The sequence below is a fragment of the Leuresthes tenuis genome, unplaced genomic scaffold (assembly GCF_036924035.1).
Source record: "Leuresthes tenuis unplaced genomic scaffold, fLeuTen1.0.hap1 SCAF_3, whole genome shotgun sequence".
Lineage (NCBI taxonomy): Eukaryota > Metazoa > Chordata > Actinopteri > Atheriniformes > Atherinopsidae > Leuresthes > Leuresthes tenuis.
In genome coordinates this window covers 16,874,410-16,889,347 of record NW_027325357.1, presented here as the reverse complement: position 1 = coordinate 16,889,347, position 14,938 = coordinate 16,874,410, and the positions used below count along the sequence as shown (strand labels likewise).

The 14,938-nt window shown below is 40.9% G+C and overlaps 3 protein-coding genes across 3 annotated transcripts; 2 read left to right on the top strand and 1 right to left on the bottom strand.

Moving 5' to 3' along the window:
- Nucleotides 1-130: 130 nt before the first annotated feature.
- On the bottom strand, nt 131-2,114 carry mrpl20 (mitochondrial ribosomal protein L20). The gene is made up of 4 exons (XM_072382168.1): nt 1,908-2,114; nt 1,583-1,693; nt 1,079-1,156; nt 131-988 (listed from the first exon to the last, which is right to left on the bottom strand). The coding sequence occupies exons 1-4, from the start codon at nt 1,992-1,994 to the stop codon at nt 815-817; spliced, it is 450 nt and encodes a 149-aa protein (XP_072238269.1). The 5' UTR covers nt 1,995-2,114; the 3' UTR covers nt 131-814.
- Nucleotides 2,115-2,392: 278 nt separating this feature from the next.
- sdhb (succinate dehydrogenase complex, subunit B, iron sulfur (Ip)) lies at nt 2,393-5,967 on the top strand. Its single transcript, XM_072382167.1, has 8 exons — nt 2,393-2,512; nt 3,304-3,437; nt 3,909-3,994; nt 4,088-4,224; nt 4,590-4,706; nt 4,800-4,901; nt 5,003-5,125; nt 5,431-5,967. The coding sequence occupies exons 1-8, from the start codon at nt 2,441-2,443 to the stop codon at nt 5,509-5,511; spliced, it is 852 nt and encodes a 283-aa protein (XP_072238268.1). The 5' UTR covers nt 2,393-2,440; the 3' UTR covers nt 5,512-5,967.
- A 1,726-nt stretch (nt 5,968-7,693) lies between these two features.
- On the top strand, nt 7,694-14,551 carry mfap2 (microfibril associated protein 2). Its single transcript, XM_072382173.1, has 9 exons — nt 7,694-7,798; nt 9,312-9,373; nt 10,964-11,011; nt 11,346-11,366; nt 11,453-11,542; nt 11,663-11,704; nt 11,792-11,879; nt 12,593-12,666; nt 13,790-14,551. Exons 2-9 carry the CDS (start codon nt 9,343-9,345, stop codon nt 13,891-13,893), a joined length of 498 nt encoding a protein of 165 aa, XP_072238274.1. The 5' UTR covers nt 7,694-7,798; nt 9,312-9,342; the 3' UTR covers nt 13,894-14,551.
- The last annotated feature ends 387 nt before the right edge of the window (nt 14,552-14,938 follow it).

Below are 14,938 nucleotides of genomic sequence, written 5' to 3'. Positions count from 1 at the left end.
TTTTGATGCCATGCACAGGAGAAGTATATGCTGAGCATCATGCGGGTTGCAGGACCAGCTTTGAACACAATCACATCCCTTATACAGCAAAGGAGCGCCAGACACTTAAAATCAAGACAAGACAACGGAATATGTGTCAAAATGTTTAATGAAATAAACATTTATAGGATAATATCACCACAAGAAATGGTAAAACATTTATTTACACAGGGAAAAAAAATCCAACCTCCTGAAAACTCAAGCTCAAGAGCTTTTAATAACTTATGGTTGTATATCATATACACAGTTAGAAATGAATAATGGCATTATCACTCATGAAACCCGAGGCAAACAAAAGGGAGGATCTTGAAGGCAACACAACATTTAAAAGGACTGAGGTCTGTCTATCGATGCACATTTTCTTTGCTTTTGAACATTGCTGTGTCTTGGATAATGATGATCTTCTTTTAATAACTACAGTTCAAGCATATGAAGAACTCCCTTGAATCTATTCCAGCACTGGTAGCAGAAATGATCAATACCAATGGCTCTGAGGGGAATCTTTTAAATTAGTCAGATCTCTTTTCATAGTTTCACCGCTTATGGACAGCACAATCACAGATAGTTAGACCTAGAAAGACCCTGGTCTCAAGGCTCCCAGAAAGAGTGACTGATAAAGCATAATATGAATAAACCAATTTAAATAAATCTTATATGAAAAGGCTCTTGATGAAAGATCAAATGTGAAGTAGGTGTGTCTGAAAAGCCTCAACAATCCCAGAGTGCTGCTTTTCAATCACAAAACATGTGAAAATCCAGAATCAAGCCGAGTCCTTTACTGCAGCATAACAATGCGAGAGAGGACACCGGGAGGCTCTTTGCCGTCACCCAAGGCTGCGCGAAAGCCTTCTTGTTGCCGAGCCTGTGCCAGTTTTGCAAGTGAGAGGAAAGTCCGTGGTTCTGTGATGGCCAGATCGCTGATAACACGGCGGTTGAGCTCAACGCTGGTCTGTATGAGAAGGGGAGAAAGGAAACAGAGTGAGCCAGAGGCACGACAAACAGTGGCTGGTGCAGTGCCGTCAAATCCAACAGAACAAACCTTTGTGAGGTTGTGCATGAGGGCGGGATACTTCATGCCGTGCTCTCGTGTTGCTGCTGCAATGCGTGTGATCCACAGCTAAAGAAATAAAAGCATAGAAAACGGGATAAATCGTGCAGATTTGCAGTTTTCTATTATTCAAACAAAACTATTTTTGTGGGAAGTCAGTTGTCTCATACTATAGACATTTGGACTTGGGCTGGTATTATTATTAAGTTATTAAGCTCTGTAGAGTGGACATTAGCTGTCATTTCTATGTTTCTATGGTGAGTATTTTTAGATAAAGTGTAGCCAAAACCAAACTAACAACTGGATTAAGACTAAGTAAGTTATAACAATGAATTGAATTGAACAGGTTTCAGAGGAACAGGGGTAGAAACCCAGCAAAACCGTTGCTTTGTGAGTGTTCATCACTTAACAAAATGTGGTTTCCCAAGAAAAACCTGAAGGCAAGACTAGGCCAATGGGTTCATGGTTCCCAGCATAAACATATGCGGCTCATACCGTCCTCATGTTCCGTTTCTTGAGCTTGCGACCCTTAGTGGCGTACACGAAAGCCCTCCTGACAGCTCGCACAGCCAGACTGTAGCAGCGGTTCTTCCTGCCTCTGAAGTGCTGTTGGACGAACAGACAAGAGGACAACAGATTAGTGTTAGTTTAGCACCTTCATGCGTCGGAATCAAGCAGCACTTACTGTCTCTTAACGTGTAACTGCTCCCACTGCAAGGACGTCAAACAAAACTTAGGGCCACTAACATGCGAATTAAAACAGGATCATCTTAATAATGACGCTATGCACAGCCACTCCAGGATATAGTCTCAGCCTTACCCGCGCATGTTTGAGAACTTCTTGGACTTTCCAGTATCTGTCCGGTCCACGACTGCGGATCCAACAAGACAACGTCAGAAATACCATTTTCTCCTTCAGTCGGTTCACTCCACTACGCTCTTCTTTCTAACAGACAAAAAACACGGACAAAATGACCTCAACACTGCTACTCCTGCAGTTAGACTCGTTGTTATGAGGGTTCAATCCCACGCTGTACCATGGCATTCACAGGGGTGCGTTCGTTTTCTAACCCCTAGAAACCTAGAACACGTGAATTCACGGAGGAGATTGCGATGCGTTTAGACCAGACAAATTTATTCTGAATTACATGTAACTGTCGTTTCGTGAAAATAACAGCTCAAATAAGTACGACCAATAAAATGCCACATATCAAGGAAAACAATTTATATGAATTACATAAACTTTAGAGGCCGCCAGTCAACAAAACACGCGCACCGAGTAGTGACGCGGCCGCGGTGGATGCTGGGATAGTAGGCAGTGGAGGTCAGAGAAGGGAAACTTCGAGCATTAAGATGTCGGTTGCTAGTTTGACGTCCTTGAGCCGCTGTGGGACTTTGGCCTTCCGCTCCCCGGCGGGACTGGTCGTAAGTTCATAGTCACAAGATGAAACAATCACTTTATGTCATAATTCCTAATTATTGTGTTCAACCTTAAACGGAGAAATGGTAAAACGGTGCCTTCTTGACTGCGAAGGGTCCGTCTATGCTCTGGAGTCCAGGTTGCATACCACAGTTGAGCTATTAGCAGTTAGCCAGACCGGTCTGTGAGCTGATGTTAAACCGCTTTAAACCTCAAGTTTATAACATATAAACTTGAGGTTTATAATAAGGTGCCTGCCCTTATTAATAAATTGAGGTGTATTTTTAGCTTAAATTTTAAACCACTTAAATTTACGTCCAGTGTGTGGCAAGAAACGAGTCGTGATTGTAAACATTGTTAGCTGAAAAGCTGTTGCTTAATATCACAGTTTGACAGCTTTGTACGCAACATTTAGAAAAAAAAAACAGACAAAGCTTGAGCTTCTTCGGGCTAATTTGGGTAATGATGCTGCCTCTTCTATCCTTTCAAAAGGTTTCTTGTGTTTTTAGTCATTGATGAATCGTGTATTTGTTGGATTTTGGAGGTTGGTGTAATTCAACAAATTTCTTTAGAATTAGATTAGGCTATGTTTATGGTTTTATTTAACGCAAGAAAACCACCTTGACTTCAGATTAATTAGTGTAAAGTTATTTGAAGGAGCTGGTGCTTTGTACTGCTGATGTTTTCTAGGAAAGACTGAAATCGTAAAAAAGTCTCTGTTTTAATTGTATATTTTTGTGTGTATATTGTTGAGTCAAATACTCATTGATATGCCCCACCTCTCCCCTCTGGCCAGGCCGTGCGGTATGCCCAAACAGCAGCAGCTCCGGCAGTTCAACCCCGAATAAAGAAGTTCCAGGTGTACAGATGGGACCCAGATACTCCAGGAGACAAACCCCGCATGCAGACCTATGAGATAGACCTCAACACGTATGTGTCGCAGCTTTACCCTCCGTTCTCTTAGAACACAGCTCGAAATGTATTGAAGCAGTTTCCTGAGGATGAATTCTGTCTCTCTGTCTGTCTGTCTATCAAATTTGTGATCATCAGGTGTGATATTTTTCAGACCTTTATTAGAGAATAGTTTAGTGAGGATGACTTTTGTCAAAATGAATGCGTGTCCCTGCCCTGCTTCTGGAGATGTTGCATTGTCCAAGCTGTACCCAGGTATAAAAACCACAGCCCTAAATTGGATTAAGCACAGATGGATCTGACAGCCTGGCATATTTCCAGTCCTTCCTCTTCATCTGTTGTCTAATCCGCTTTTATAGACAGCTCAGCTCGCTTCTGTCAACGTTACACTGCAACCAAAAACATTCCAACACTCAAAAGTACTCTTCAGCACTAACACCTGTTGGGGTTTCAACTGAACACATGAATACTCTTTTCTTCTTCATCTAGTTGTGGTCCAATGATCCTTGATGCCCTCATTAAAATTAAAAATGAGATGGACTCCACTCTAACCTTCCGCCGCTCTTGCAGAGAAGGTCAGTATCGTCTAAATGTGGGACGAGGTTAGTAAGTCCCTCTGGGTTGAAAATGTGTGTGACTAAAAGCTGTTTTTATTTGCTCTAAATCAGGTATTTGTGGATCCTGTGCGATGAACATAAATGGAGGAAACACACTCGCCTGTCTCAACAAGATTGACACCAACCTAAGCAAGCCAGCTAAGATTTACCCTCTGCCACATATGTATGTGGTCAAGGACCTGGTACCTGTGAGTAAAAACTCCTGAACTGTGAGTCACCATCACCATGAATGACTAGAGTTGGGCTTGTGTGTCAGGGTTAAACAACAAGAGCGACAAGTCAACATTTGTTGGTTGTCTTTGTCTTTAATGTTGTGTGTGGCTACTGAGATTAAAAATAATTTGAATTTCATCTCATATTCAAGCTTGATTAAATGTTTTTGAAGGGTCAGCACATTCCACAACTGTTCCGCTGTTTGTTGATGTCATTAACCAAATTCAGTACATCAGACACACTTGGACTAAAATCTTGTTTTCTTGAGTATAATTCATAACTGATGTTCTGAAGGATTTGTAAGATGCCTTTAGCTTTGACTGCAGTATTATGCTTACAGGACATGAGTAACTTCTACGCCCAGTACAAGTCCATTGAACCGTACCTGAAGAAGAGGGACGACTCACGAGAAGGGAAGGAGCAGTACCTGCAGACTGTGGAGGACAGACAGAAGCTGGTATGTTTCTGTCTTTAGATCTATAAACATTTACAGGCAAGAGTTCCTGTCATTGGGACGTAAAAAATTCCTTCTTTCTTTTCTCCCGTGTAGGATGGCCTGTATGAGTGTATCCTGTGTGCCTGTTGCAGTACAAGCTGCCCGAGTTACTGGTGGAACGGAGACAAATACCTCGGGCCAGCTGTGCTCATGCAGGTATGCGTTTGATCGCTGAAACCTGGGCGACAGTTTATTTCCCTCTGAATCTGCACGTGACATGACCGTATATGTGAGTAATATATGTTGTCGTGACTCAGGCGTACCGATGGATGATCGACTCACGAGATGAGTTCACAGAGGAACGTCTGTCCAAGCTGCAGGATCCTTTCTCTCTGTACCGCTGCCACACCATCATGAACTGCACCAAGACCTGCCCCAAGGTAACCTTTCAGAACAGCCTCACTGATGTCTTCTGATTGGAATAAAAGGAAAACATGAAGCGTTGAGATATATATGACAATGTTTAAAAGAGCTTGTCAGCCACCATATTGTGAAGCCACAAATCAAAACAGGAGGAGGACACACACAAGCATGACTGATTACTGATCAATCAACTGAAACCACTTCAGTTAAATCTGAGGTTGATATGCATGAAATAACTCGGGCATGTGAACTGATGGATTAAAGATATCATTGTCTCCTCTCACCGATTGTGGGAATGTTTTCTCTCTGCTCTTCGTCTCAGGGCCTGAACCCAGGAAAAGCCATCGCTGAGATCAAGAAGATGATGGCCACATACAAGGAGAAGAAGGCAGCATCTGCCTGAGACCTCTGTTTTCGTCCTCTAAAACTCCATGATTAAATTATATATTAATTTTAAGAATTGCTTATTGAGGTCAAATGGGCCCGGACACCAGTCGTCTCCACCCCCACACGTCTCTGACAGCGGGAGTAGTTGGTGTTAGAAATGTGCGTGCGGGCTGAGCTCTTGGTGTTACACAAACGCACAAGTACTGTATGAATGCAAGAGCGAGAGAGTGTGTGTGTCTTAGTCTTACCTGTACCATAACAGAGGTATTTATCTCCAACTGTACTATGTGGATGTTGCACATTTTCATGTTAAAGATAAAAACGAGGCTTTTTCTCGCGTGTAAACACAGCTCTTGGCTTGTTGCCTTTCAGTTTAGCTCTCGGCTCACAGAAGTTAAGCGGATACGTATGTTTGCTCAGATCCGACAGCAGTCTTTATTTTGATGGAAAATAAATAGTTGAAATGCCTTCAGCTGTTGTCACTGGTTCTTTTCTGTCGATATCATTTTTGCCATCCTGCTGCAACACACACAGTCATTATCAGTTAGTGCCCTGTAGAGGTCAGTATTGTGCAGTTTCACAGTAAGTTCAGCACCTTTACTGGGGTCACTAAAACACTATTTTACACTGTTCATAGAATAAAAGAAGAGTCTTAGTCACATTGTCTGAGGTTAGAATTCATCAAAATAGTCAGGAACAAAGTGTCAGATGTTACACTTGTCCTGCTGCTGGTTGAAGTGTTTGCTTCAGATGTTTTACAAAACATGCAGACATCAACCACGCGTCGTGATTAAATGTAGCACAGGATTAGTGGGAAACATCACCGGTATGTACTGACATTGAAGTAGGCTGATCTTGAGATGATACATGTGACAAAAGGAAAGAGAAAACACACAGAAATTATAAGCCAATCTGACGAAGTTTGTGAAGGAGGAAGAACATTAAGTGTCCTGCTGTGGGTGATTTACAGCGGGGGGGGGAAAGCTAAGAAAGTTATTCATAAATACTGTATTAACAACTAAATGAAAGAAGTTTATTTTAAGATTTTGCTTCAGATTGTTCCTGTTAAGGAAATAAATTTAAAAAAAAAAGATTCAAGATAAACAATGATTACACTCGTGTTTTTTTGCCAATATGACAAAGAAACAATTTTCCTTTTTTTTTTTCATTGTGTACATACCAAACGATTCAGGTCAGACATGGAAAGTTTTATTTGTGCTAAACTGGGTATCAATGTCCAGATTTATGCATGTTTTTGCATATATTCTGCATTCACTGGACCATCAAAGAGCATATATTGTTTCCAATTGTTTACAATCCTTGGTAAATTCCCTATTCACAAATCTAAATGGTCTGGTTTTAAACCTTGTTTTAGTCTTTTTGTTGATGAATTCAGATATTACAGCTCTCAACCTAAAATATGAAAAATAAAAAAGCAACTCTTACTCTTTAAAAAGCAGTCATTTAACTCATTCAGTCATCTAAAAGCCAACTTTTTCCATGTTCTCTGACTTGTTCAGTTCAAAGCTTTTATTCTACATTGTGTCTGTATCTGATAGCTTTCTGTACCTGTTGTTTTGCTGTTGGTTGCTAATAAAGTTCTTTCAATAAAAAAATTTAATAAAAAAAGTTTTAATGTACAGGTATATATATATAAATAATCGTATAATTGATTATCGTAAATAATCAAATCATAAACATCTCATTTACTTATCTGACAAGGTGAGTAAAAAAACGAACATGTGACCAAAAACATCTTTAACTCTATTCTAATTTTACAGTTTGCACATGTTTATGTCTCTTTACGCTCCCGCAGGCAGAAAACGTTCAAGGAAATGTTCCCAGATGCTTTTAAAATAAAAAATATATATATAAACATTCCTCGTGGTTACTTGTGAACGTGCCTGGTGATTTGGGACTGTTATAGGAATGTTCCTAGAGAGTTTATTGAAACTCCTCAGCGACTTCTTTTAAAAGGTCCTAAACCTCCCTAAATGGAAAAACAGAACCTTCCGGGGACAATCGCTGTTTATACGAAGTAGGAGGTAAAGTTTTGCTCATGTAACAGTACAGTTTGTAGTCATCAATAAATGGTCCGAACACCATGTATGTCCTCGATAACACACGGTGTGTCGGGTTACCATCCTCCGGCGGGTCTTGTTTGGGGTCGGTGCTGAGACCGGGGGCTGGACGGGGAGGAGACTGCAGATGCTGGGTGGTACAATGTGGCGCTGCATGATCCTCCGGCACTCACAGGACGCATCAGAGCTGGTGGAGGTCGGAGCTAATTGAATCAAAGTTAGGTAAGATCTCTGGAAAAAGGGCCGCGATTTGATTGCAGCGTCCTCTTGTTTCTTTGCCATGCTTTGCTTTCATGGAATCAGTCGCGTGAGCAAGACTCGCATTTAAGTTGAGAGTTATGGAGGAAAAAAGTCAGGAGAAATGTCTGCACACATTGAATGCATTCTGTCTTTTAAAGGACATTTAAACAAGTGGGGTAATTATCGATGCAATGTGTGCAGATGAAATAAAGTTCTGTACTGAATGTTAATGGCTGTTGAGGGTTGACATGTGGTGCAGTGTTTTCACCGGAGAGAAGAAGGAGGAGGGACTTCAGACTTTCAGAAAACTGAAAAAAGGAAAATCAGCTGCCTCCAGAGGCTGGGGGTCAGTGAGGGCTCATGGAAACATGTTGTAGATTAGTTCTTTCTTACTTTCTTTCTGTAGATGCGTTCTTTTTCTATTAACTGCATAAACAAACATGGATAAGCACATCAGCTCTTGTTGCTGTCCTCCATTTATCTGTATGTGTGTGTGTGTGTGTGTTCGAGTTGGGAGAGGGGGTCTCTGTAGCTGCAAAGGGAATGAGTCAGTGGGGAGAGGGGGGCTAATCGCTCCCAGATGTGTGCAGTAAAAACATATGGTTTCCGATAGCCACCGTGATGCACAAGAAGAATTGTGAGTGGGAGTGTGTTACGTGCATTACGCTGGCACACAAACACGCTCAGATTTACTGACACACATGCAGAAGCAGTGTCTCAGTCGGACTGCAGACTGCATGCAGTCCCACAGAGAATGTAGGGGGTGTAAAAAGCTCATATATTCACAGCTGATTGTTGTGTGCATGTGTATGACGTGCTGCATTTGAGGACTATTCATTCTTTCCACATGGTAATGTAGTCAGAGGAACTCAAGGTAATGGAGTTCAATATATGTAAAAGAGTGACTTTCGAAGTTATGTTGTCATCTTAAGATAAAAAAAAAAAAATCTGGTTTACGTCTGTGCTGTCTTGTGGAACAATGTGTGTAAATTACATGTCAACATGTGATTCTTGCTCAGCCTAAGAGGCTATTTAGTCTGTTGGGGTGAAGAAGAAAGAAAAGGGGAGGTGGAGGATTGGAGGAAATGACCAGTGAGGGCGACAGAAAGGAAATGAAGGATGTGGAGACAGACGGAGGGAGGGAGGGATGGAGAAAGCTCATAGAGAAGGGAGGGGGGGGGGTTGAAAGGGGTCTGTTTCCTTTCCTGGAATGCAGCCTCGACACCGTCTGCTGCAGCGAGGAAAAAGTAGGAAAACAGAGAGATTGTTCTTCAGAGGACGGCCGTGTCACATTCTTGCCTTCAGAGGTTTGAGGCCAGTGGAGGGAAGATGATGGGTGAAGGAGGGCACAGAGAGGAGAGAGCAGTGGGGGGTTGGAAAGGTGACAGAGGGCAGGAGGGAAAGAGAGGAGGAGAGATTTTCAGGAGACCAGAAGAACACTCAGTAATAAATGCTTTCTTCCCCTCATGTTGCTTTGTTCTCATCTTTTCTCCAGTGTTAAAGTCAGTCTACCTCCCAGAGTGACCATGAGAGTCCTCCTCCTAATCTGCATGCCAGGTAACTGCATCTCCTCTGAGGCCTCTGAAAGGGGGTCTCAGATCTCGGTTTTTATGAAGTTTCTATTTGAATATGTGTTGCTAAATGTGCACCATTCAAAGTTGATTTTTTTTTTAAGCCGAGATTTGCATGGAATTATTTATATCACTCTTATGTCTGTACAGTAGATAAATTACCACCAAGAGAGGGATAGCTTAGCCCAGCACCAAGTCTTGGTAAAAGAAAATCACCGGGATATTATCTTCATTACCAGCCACCTGATGGCATAAGAAAACAAACCACAGACCCAAGACACATTTTGATCAGATATATCTAACACCTGATTGGCATCTCATGTGACACTTTCACTGACTGTCATAGCAGAAAGTTAAAACCTTTCCAACTCTGGCAGAGAATTAGCATTCACATTAAAAAAGGAAAATAAAAAGGTTTGCAAACCGATTGGTGAAAAATATTTGCAGAGAAAATGAAAACAAAGATGCATTGTGAATATTGTTCTGAATAGCAGTAGCATGAATGAAATATGAATACACCAACCAACCACGTGTGACTGGTATAACAGTATTTGGCATACGATTGTTAATATTTTCTTATTATTTTCTACCCCCCCGATGCAACACAGTTGACAAGCGGTTTTAAATGGACATGGAAACACAAATCAATGATCTGCCAACCATTACAGCCAATAGAGTTGAAAGCACTACAAAGACATATTAAATTCTGAAACTGAAATACTTTATTATTCTCTAACTGCTCATTTTGACTTTGAGCTCATGAACCATTTTTGAATAGTTAGGACAGTGGTTTCACAGCTCTCTTGAGTAACTCTCTGTAAGTGTTGGGTCCAAGTTATGTAGTTTAATGTGTCTCCAGTCTTCCTTGATATGTCTGTTGCAATTATGGGCCTCCTTTGTCATATTTTTCTTCTCCAATGCACCACAGTGTTCTCAGTGGGTGACAGGTGTGGACTGCAGGCCGGTCGGTTTAACACCCAGGCTCTTTAACTACAGAGCCATGCTGTTGTGATAAATGCAGAATGTGGTCTGACATTGTCTTGTTGATTTAAGCAAGGCCTTCTCTGAAAAATGTTGCCACCTTGAAGGCATTTTACATATTTCTAGCAGCCAGTGTGCTCTCTCCTCCAGATTATTGGGTGAGGAGGTTGAGGTGAAGGGTATTCAGTTTGTTGCAATCTGCAACTTCACCTCTAGATGTCAGTAAATCCCTCACAGTGCTCTTTTAAATGACGGCTTTGTCATGCCTTTCTGCCCACTGCCCTTAAGATCCCCTCCATTCAGTACTACTTTGGCTGTTGCTCTTTTTACTCCCCATCATATCACAAAACTGTTACTGGTTAACCTATTTTGTCATTTGAAAGGAATAATGTTAATTCTGACATGTTTTTTAAGCTAACAGGCTTGTAAGTATGTACTTCTGTCTGCATTTGCAAAGTTAGAAAATGAAAGATCAAATTTTCATTTGATAATACCGAACAAAAAGCACGAGTACTTATAAGTCCCAACTTCCCGTCCTTGCATGTCTCTCATCAGCTCATCTACTGATTACTTTATTTGTCTGAAATGTCAACAGTTCTGCTGCACGCCCAGGCACAGTACCAGGATCCGTTTCCCTTCCTTGGTGAGTATATTTACGTGCATTGTTCCAGCTCAGCATTGAGCTGCCCACATCTGTTTCTGATCCCTCGCTGTCCTCTAATGTGTCATCTAGCCTCAAGGAGTTTTCTCCTCCTGCCCTTGTTGTTTACAACCTATAAAGCAACTCTTTCACAGTCTAATTAACCCTCTGACCACTCTGCATCTTATTAAATGTAATCTTGCACATGAAGTCATAGATTACAGCCTCACAAGCATGTTTACTTCTCACCAGTGTTAAAGTGGTTCATTGAGCATGTACCTGAGCTTTCTGTGTGGGGTTTGACTCTAACTGTTGATCTTTCCCTCCTCCGTCACAGGGAACTATGATTATTTTACAGGTAAAGCTTTTACAGGTTTCTTGAAGATTTTGCAATCAATGTTTGAATGTCAGCATGAGATAAAAAGTCCCTCTTTTCTTGGTTAGAGAGTCCGGCGTCTGAAATTCCTGATTATCTTCCTGGAACATTCCAGCAGCAGGTTCAACTTCAGCCCGTAGTCCGTCCGGAAAAGTTTGGTAAATCTCCTGAAGCCTCCTCCTGCCATTTATTTACATGTTTTCATAAATCTACAGCTTATTAGAGACTGATATATTTTGTATCTCCTGTTTAAATCACTTCTTCCATTTGGATGTCAGATTCTAATTTGGTGACAGAGCCCACAGAGCCGGGCCCTCTCGGTAAGCAAACTGCATAGAGGACAGGACAAATAAGCTGCTCTTTACGTACGGGTGGAAAAATGATTTTGTTGTTGGACTGATTCCCAGACTGCAGAGAGGAGCAGTATCCCTGCACCAGACTCTACTCAGTCCACAAGCCATGCAAGCAGTGCCTCAACAGCCTCTGCTTCTACAGGTACTGTATGTAGGGCATGGAGCCACTGTAAATTACCTATGTTGCATTTACATCAGTCAGAGCCCCTCAGAAGTTGGTATGACAAATACATCATGAGTAACCTCACATGGCTCGATTTCCTGCCCAAGAAAGCGGCAACGATCCATCACATCTGTCCAACCAGCTTACACTTCATCATTCAAATGTAAACAGAGAACATAAATGTCCAGTATTACTTTAAATTTGTGGAACATTTGCCTTATGTTTTTATGTACTTTCTACATCTTGTTAGACCACATTAAGTCTGAGTTTTTGTGTCTTTGCAGAAATCAAATGATTACATTTTTTTAAAAAAAGGCAGACAAGATTAAGAGAAGCAAACTGCTGCTTTATTGTCCTGCAAACCGAAAGGACGAGGATTGTATTTTCAACAAATCTGAAGAATGTTTTTAAAAGATCTGCTGTTGGATGTTGTAGTTTTAACATACAGTGTTTGTTAGGGACTCTTTCCTACTTTGATTTACTAAGTACTTGGTGAAGAAAAATCATTCAGTAGAACTTTGCTAAAAGAGCTCAGAGAAACTTCGCTAGACCAACAATAGTTGTTTGTCAGTGACACCACTAAAAGCGCTGAAAGCACAAGATTAATGTCTGTTTGTTTAACGTCTGTTTGTTTATGTGACTCACCTTCCTCATTTCTGCCTCATTTGACTTTTTCATCTGCATTCATTCAGTTTGAGACGGGTGTATGTCATCAACAAGGAGATCTGCGTGCGGACCGTGTGCGCACATGAAGAGCTCCTCCGAGGTGAGTTAAGTGTTCTTTGTGTGTCTGTGTGTGGACGCTCAGGCTTGTTAACGCACTTATCCCACAGTTGGAACATCCTGCCATTCCCAGTTGGATGTTAATGACAAACAATACATTTCCCAGCATTGACTAAAAATGATAAGTTGTAATAAACTGTACTTGTCAAGCACAACAAAGTTGTTATTTGAGGCCGAGAGATTTCTGTACTCAAACCTGCATCGGCTGCTTTAATGAGTCACGCATATTGGAATATGAACACCATTTCTGCTGTTTGATGTATAGATTGCATCCAAAATATTAAAAAGCCCAGAGTAAAGCTCAAACCCGGGATATAACATGCATGCAAACACACTCACTGTAACATTTCCAGCTAGAAAAAAAACTTTAGTACCCACCACATACACAGAAACACCCCCTGAGTCTGTCATCTTGACTGTTTCTCTTGATATGAAAGATGCTTAATCACAGAGAACTTTAGAATAAAAAAAAAAAAAGTACATTAAATACAATAAAAAGCACATTTAATTAAAAGGTTCATTAAATAAGATTTGTTGGGATTATAAAGAGTCAGTTAGTCCACCTTGAGCAATTGGGAGGATGTTTCGTAACAATATTAAATGTAACACAGTCCAGTAAACCATCACCGTCACCTGCAATAATCTCACTGTTAATCAGGAAGTAGAAGAATCATGTATTAAAAAGCTTCGTAAAATAATTTATTGCAATAGGATTATATTTTCTAAATAAGTGGCTGGTTAGTGTACATCTGCTGCTTGTCAAACACTGCTGCCCTCAGGTTAACACATAAAGAAAAAATTCCAAGAACAAATCATTTTCTTGGAACTTTTCATTGTGCAAATCAATCATATAAACCTGTTTTATGTTGTGTTGTATTTAACAGTTTCTTGTAGATAAAATTCATATTTAAGATTTTGTGCACTAATCTGTAGGAATTATCTGTAAGGAACAGCTGCAGCATTTTTTCAATGTTTTCATCAAATAGAAACAGAAAAAAAAAGATCAGTTTTTCTTTTCATCAGCAGCTTGTTAAAACAGTTTTAAACAGAACTGAAATCAGAGCCTGGACACCAGAGGATGAACTGACCTCTCTGTGTGTGTTTAGCGGACATGTGTCGCGATCAGTTCTCCCGCTGTGGTGTGCTGGCGCTGAGCGGCCAGTGCGCATCTCTAGGAGGAAGCTGCGGAAAGAGCTGCGGTGGCTGCTGATGATCAGGAACAACCTGCCCCGGATACTGCCTCTCCTAGCCCCCATCCTCTCACCTCGTCTTCCTTCATCCTCAGTGTTTCTCCTCACTTTTCCATATGACTCATTACTCTCGTGCGAAAAGCACTTTCATTATTTTTGCTGTTTCTGTTTTATCTTAATTTTTCTACATTTACGTCCACCCAGTAGATCCTGTGTGTACAGATAAATATCATCAATAACACTGATGGTTTTAGAAGTAACTGGTGCTATAAAAACTAAGAGGTGCACATAAAAACCGCAGAACCCCTCTTTTTCTATTTCTAATATTGGTTTTTTTGCATATTGTACCGTAATAATCCCATACGTAGTGTTTTTTTAATATGTTACTGTACTTTAGTTGAAAAGCAGTCATTGTCATGATGATCAACTCATCGGTGCTGGGAACAGTGTCACATCAGAAAAAAACAATCAACATCCAGCCATACAGTGTCTCTCTGTTGAAGATCATGAGATATGTGATGAAGCAGGTGGTGAGTGACCTCAGTTTTTGTACTACTGCTGCAGAGCAGTGGCAACTAGTGCTTTGAAAAGGCATCTCACAAACAGCCTCCGAACTACTGCTTTGTAAAACTGACATTATAAAGACTGAGACAAAAATAAACTTTTTTTTATACAACAGCTGTTGTGTGTGTGATTGGGTCAAATACGGACAAGCTCTGTGATGTAATCTGAGGCTGCAAATGCGCTGAATTACAGTCACGAACACATGAGCTGCGGTGCACACAATCCTTTTATTCTCCAGTGTACTGTCCACTCGAGTGACACTTGTAATTAATCGTCAGTCTGTTAGTGTTCATACGATGAAGAAATAGTATACACAACTAATAAAAAACAACACACACACTGTATGTTCATCATCATACTGCAGCAGTCGTCTGCCAGTGCTCTGTTTCAGTTATAAAACACTGTCTGTACATCTAATAATCAATAAAATCTGTCAAGAGAGAATAAACTGAGTCACAGTCATGTTTGTTTTCTAGAACTCACACACAGTGAAGACCCTTC

Excerpts from the sequence above, each read along its gene's own strand:
- mfap2 (XM_072382173.1), top strand. The coding sequence starts at position 9,343 with ATGAGAGTCCTCCTCCTAATCTGCATGCCAG. Across the intron at positions 11,705-11,791 it reads CACAGAGCCGGGCCCTCTCG|ACTGCAGAGAGGAGCAGTAT; the intron begins GTAAGCAAACTG and ends ACTGATTCCCAG. Across the intron at positions 11,880-12,592 it reads AACAGCCTCTGCTTCTACAG|TTTGAGACGGGTGTATGTCA; the intron begins GTACTGTATGTA and ends GCATTCATTCAG.
- mrpl20 (XM_072382168.1), bottom strand. The coding sequence starts at position 1,994 with ATGGTATTTCTGACGTTGTCTTGTTGGATCCGCAGTCGTGGACCGGAC. Across the intron at positions 1,694-1,907 it reads AAGTTCTCAAACATGCGCGG|CACTTCAGAGGCAGGAAGAA; the intron begins GTAAGGCTGAGA and ends TTCGTCCAACAG. Across the intron at positions 1,157-1,582 it reads AGAAACGGAACATGAGGACG|CTGTGGATCACACGCATTGC; the intron begins GTATGAGCCGCA and ends TTATTTCTTTAG.
- sdhb (XM_072382167.1), top strand. The coding sequence starts at position 2,441 with ATGTCGGTTGCTAGTTTGACGTCCTTGAGCCGCTGTGGGACTTTGGCC. Across the intron at positions 3,438-3,908 it reads TATGAGATAGACCTCAACAC|TTGTGGTCCAATGATCCTTG; the intron begins GTATGTGTCGCA and ends TTCTTCATCTAG. Across the intron at positions 4,902-5,002 it reads GGCCAGCTGTGCTCATGCAG|GCGTACCGATGGATGATCGA; the intron begins GTATGCGTTTGA and ends GTCGTGACTCAG.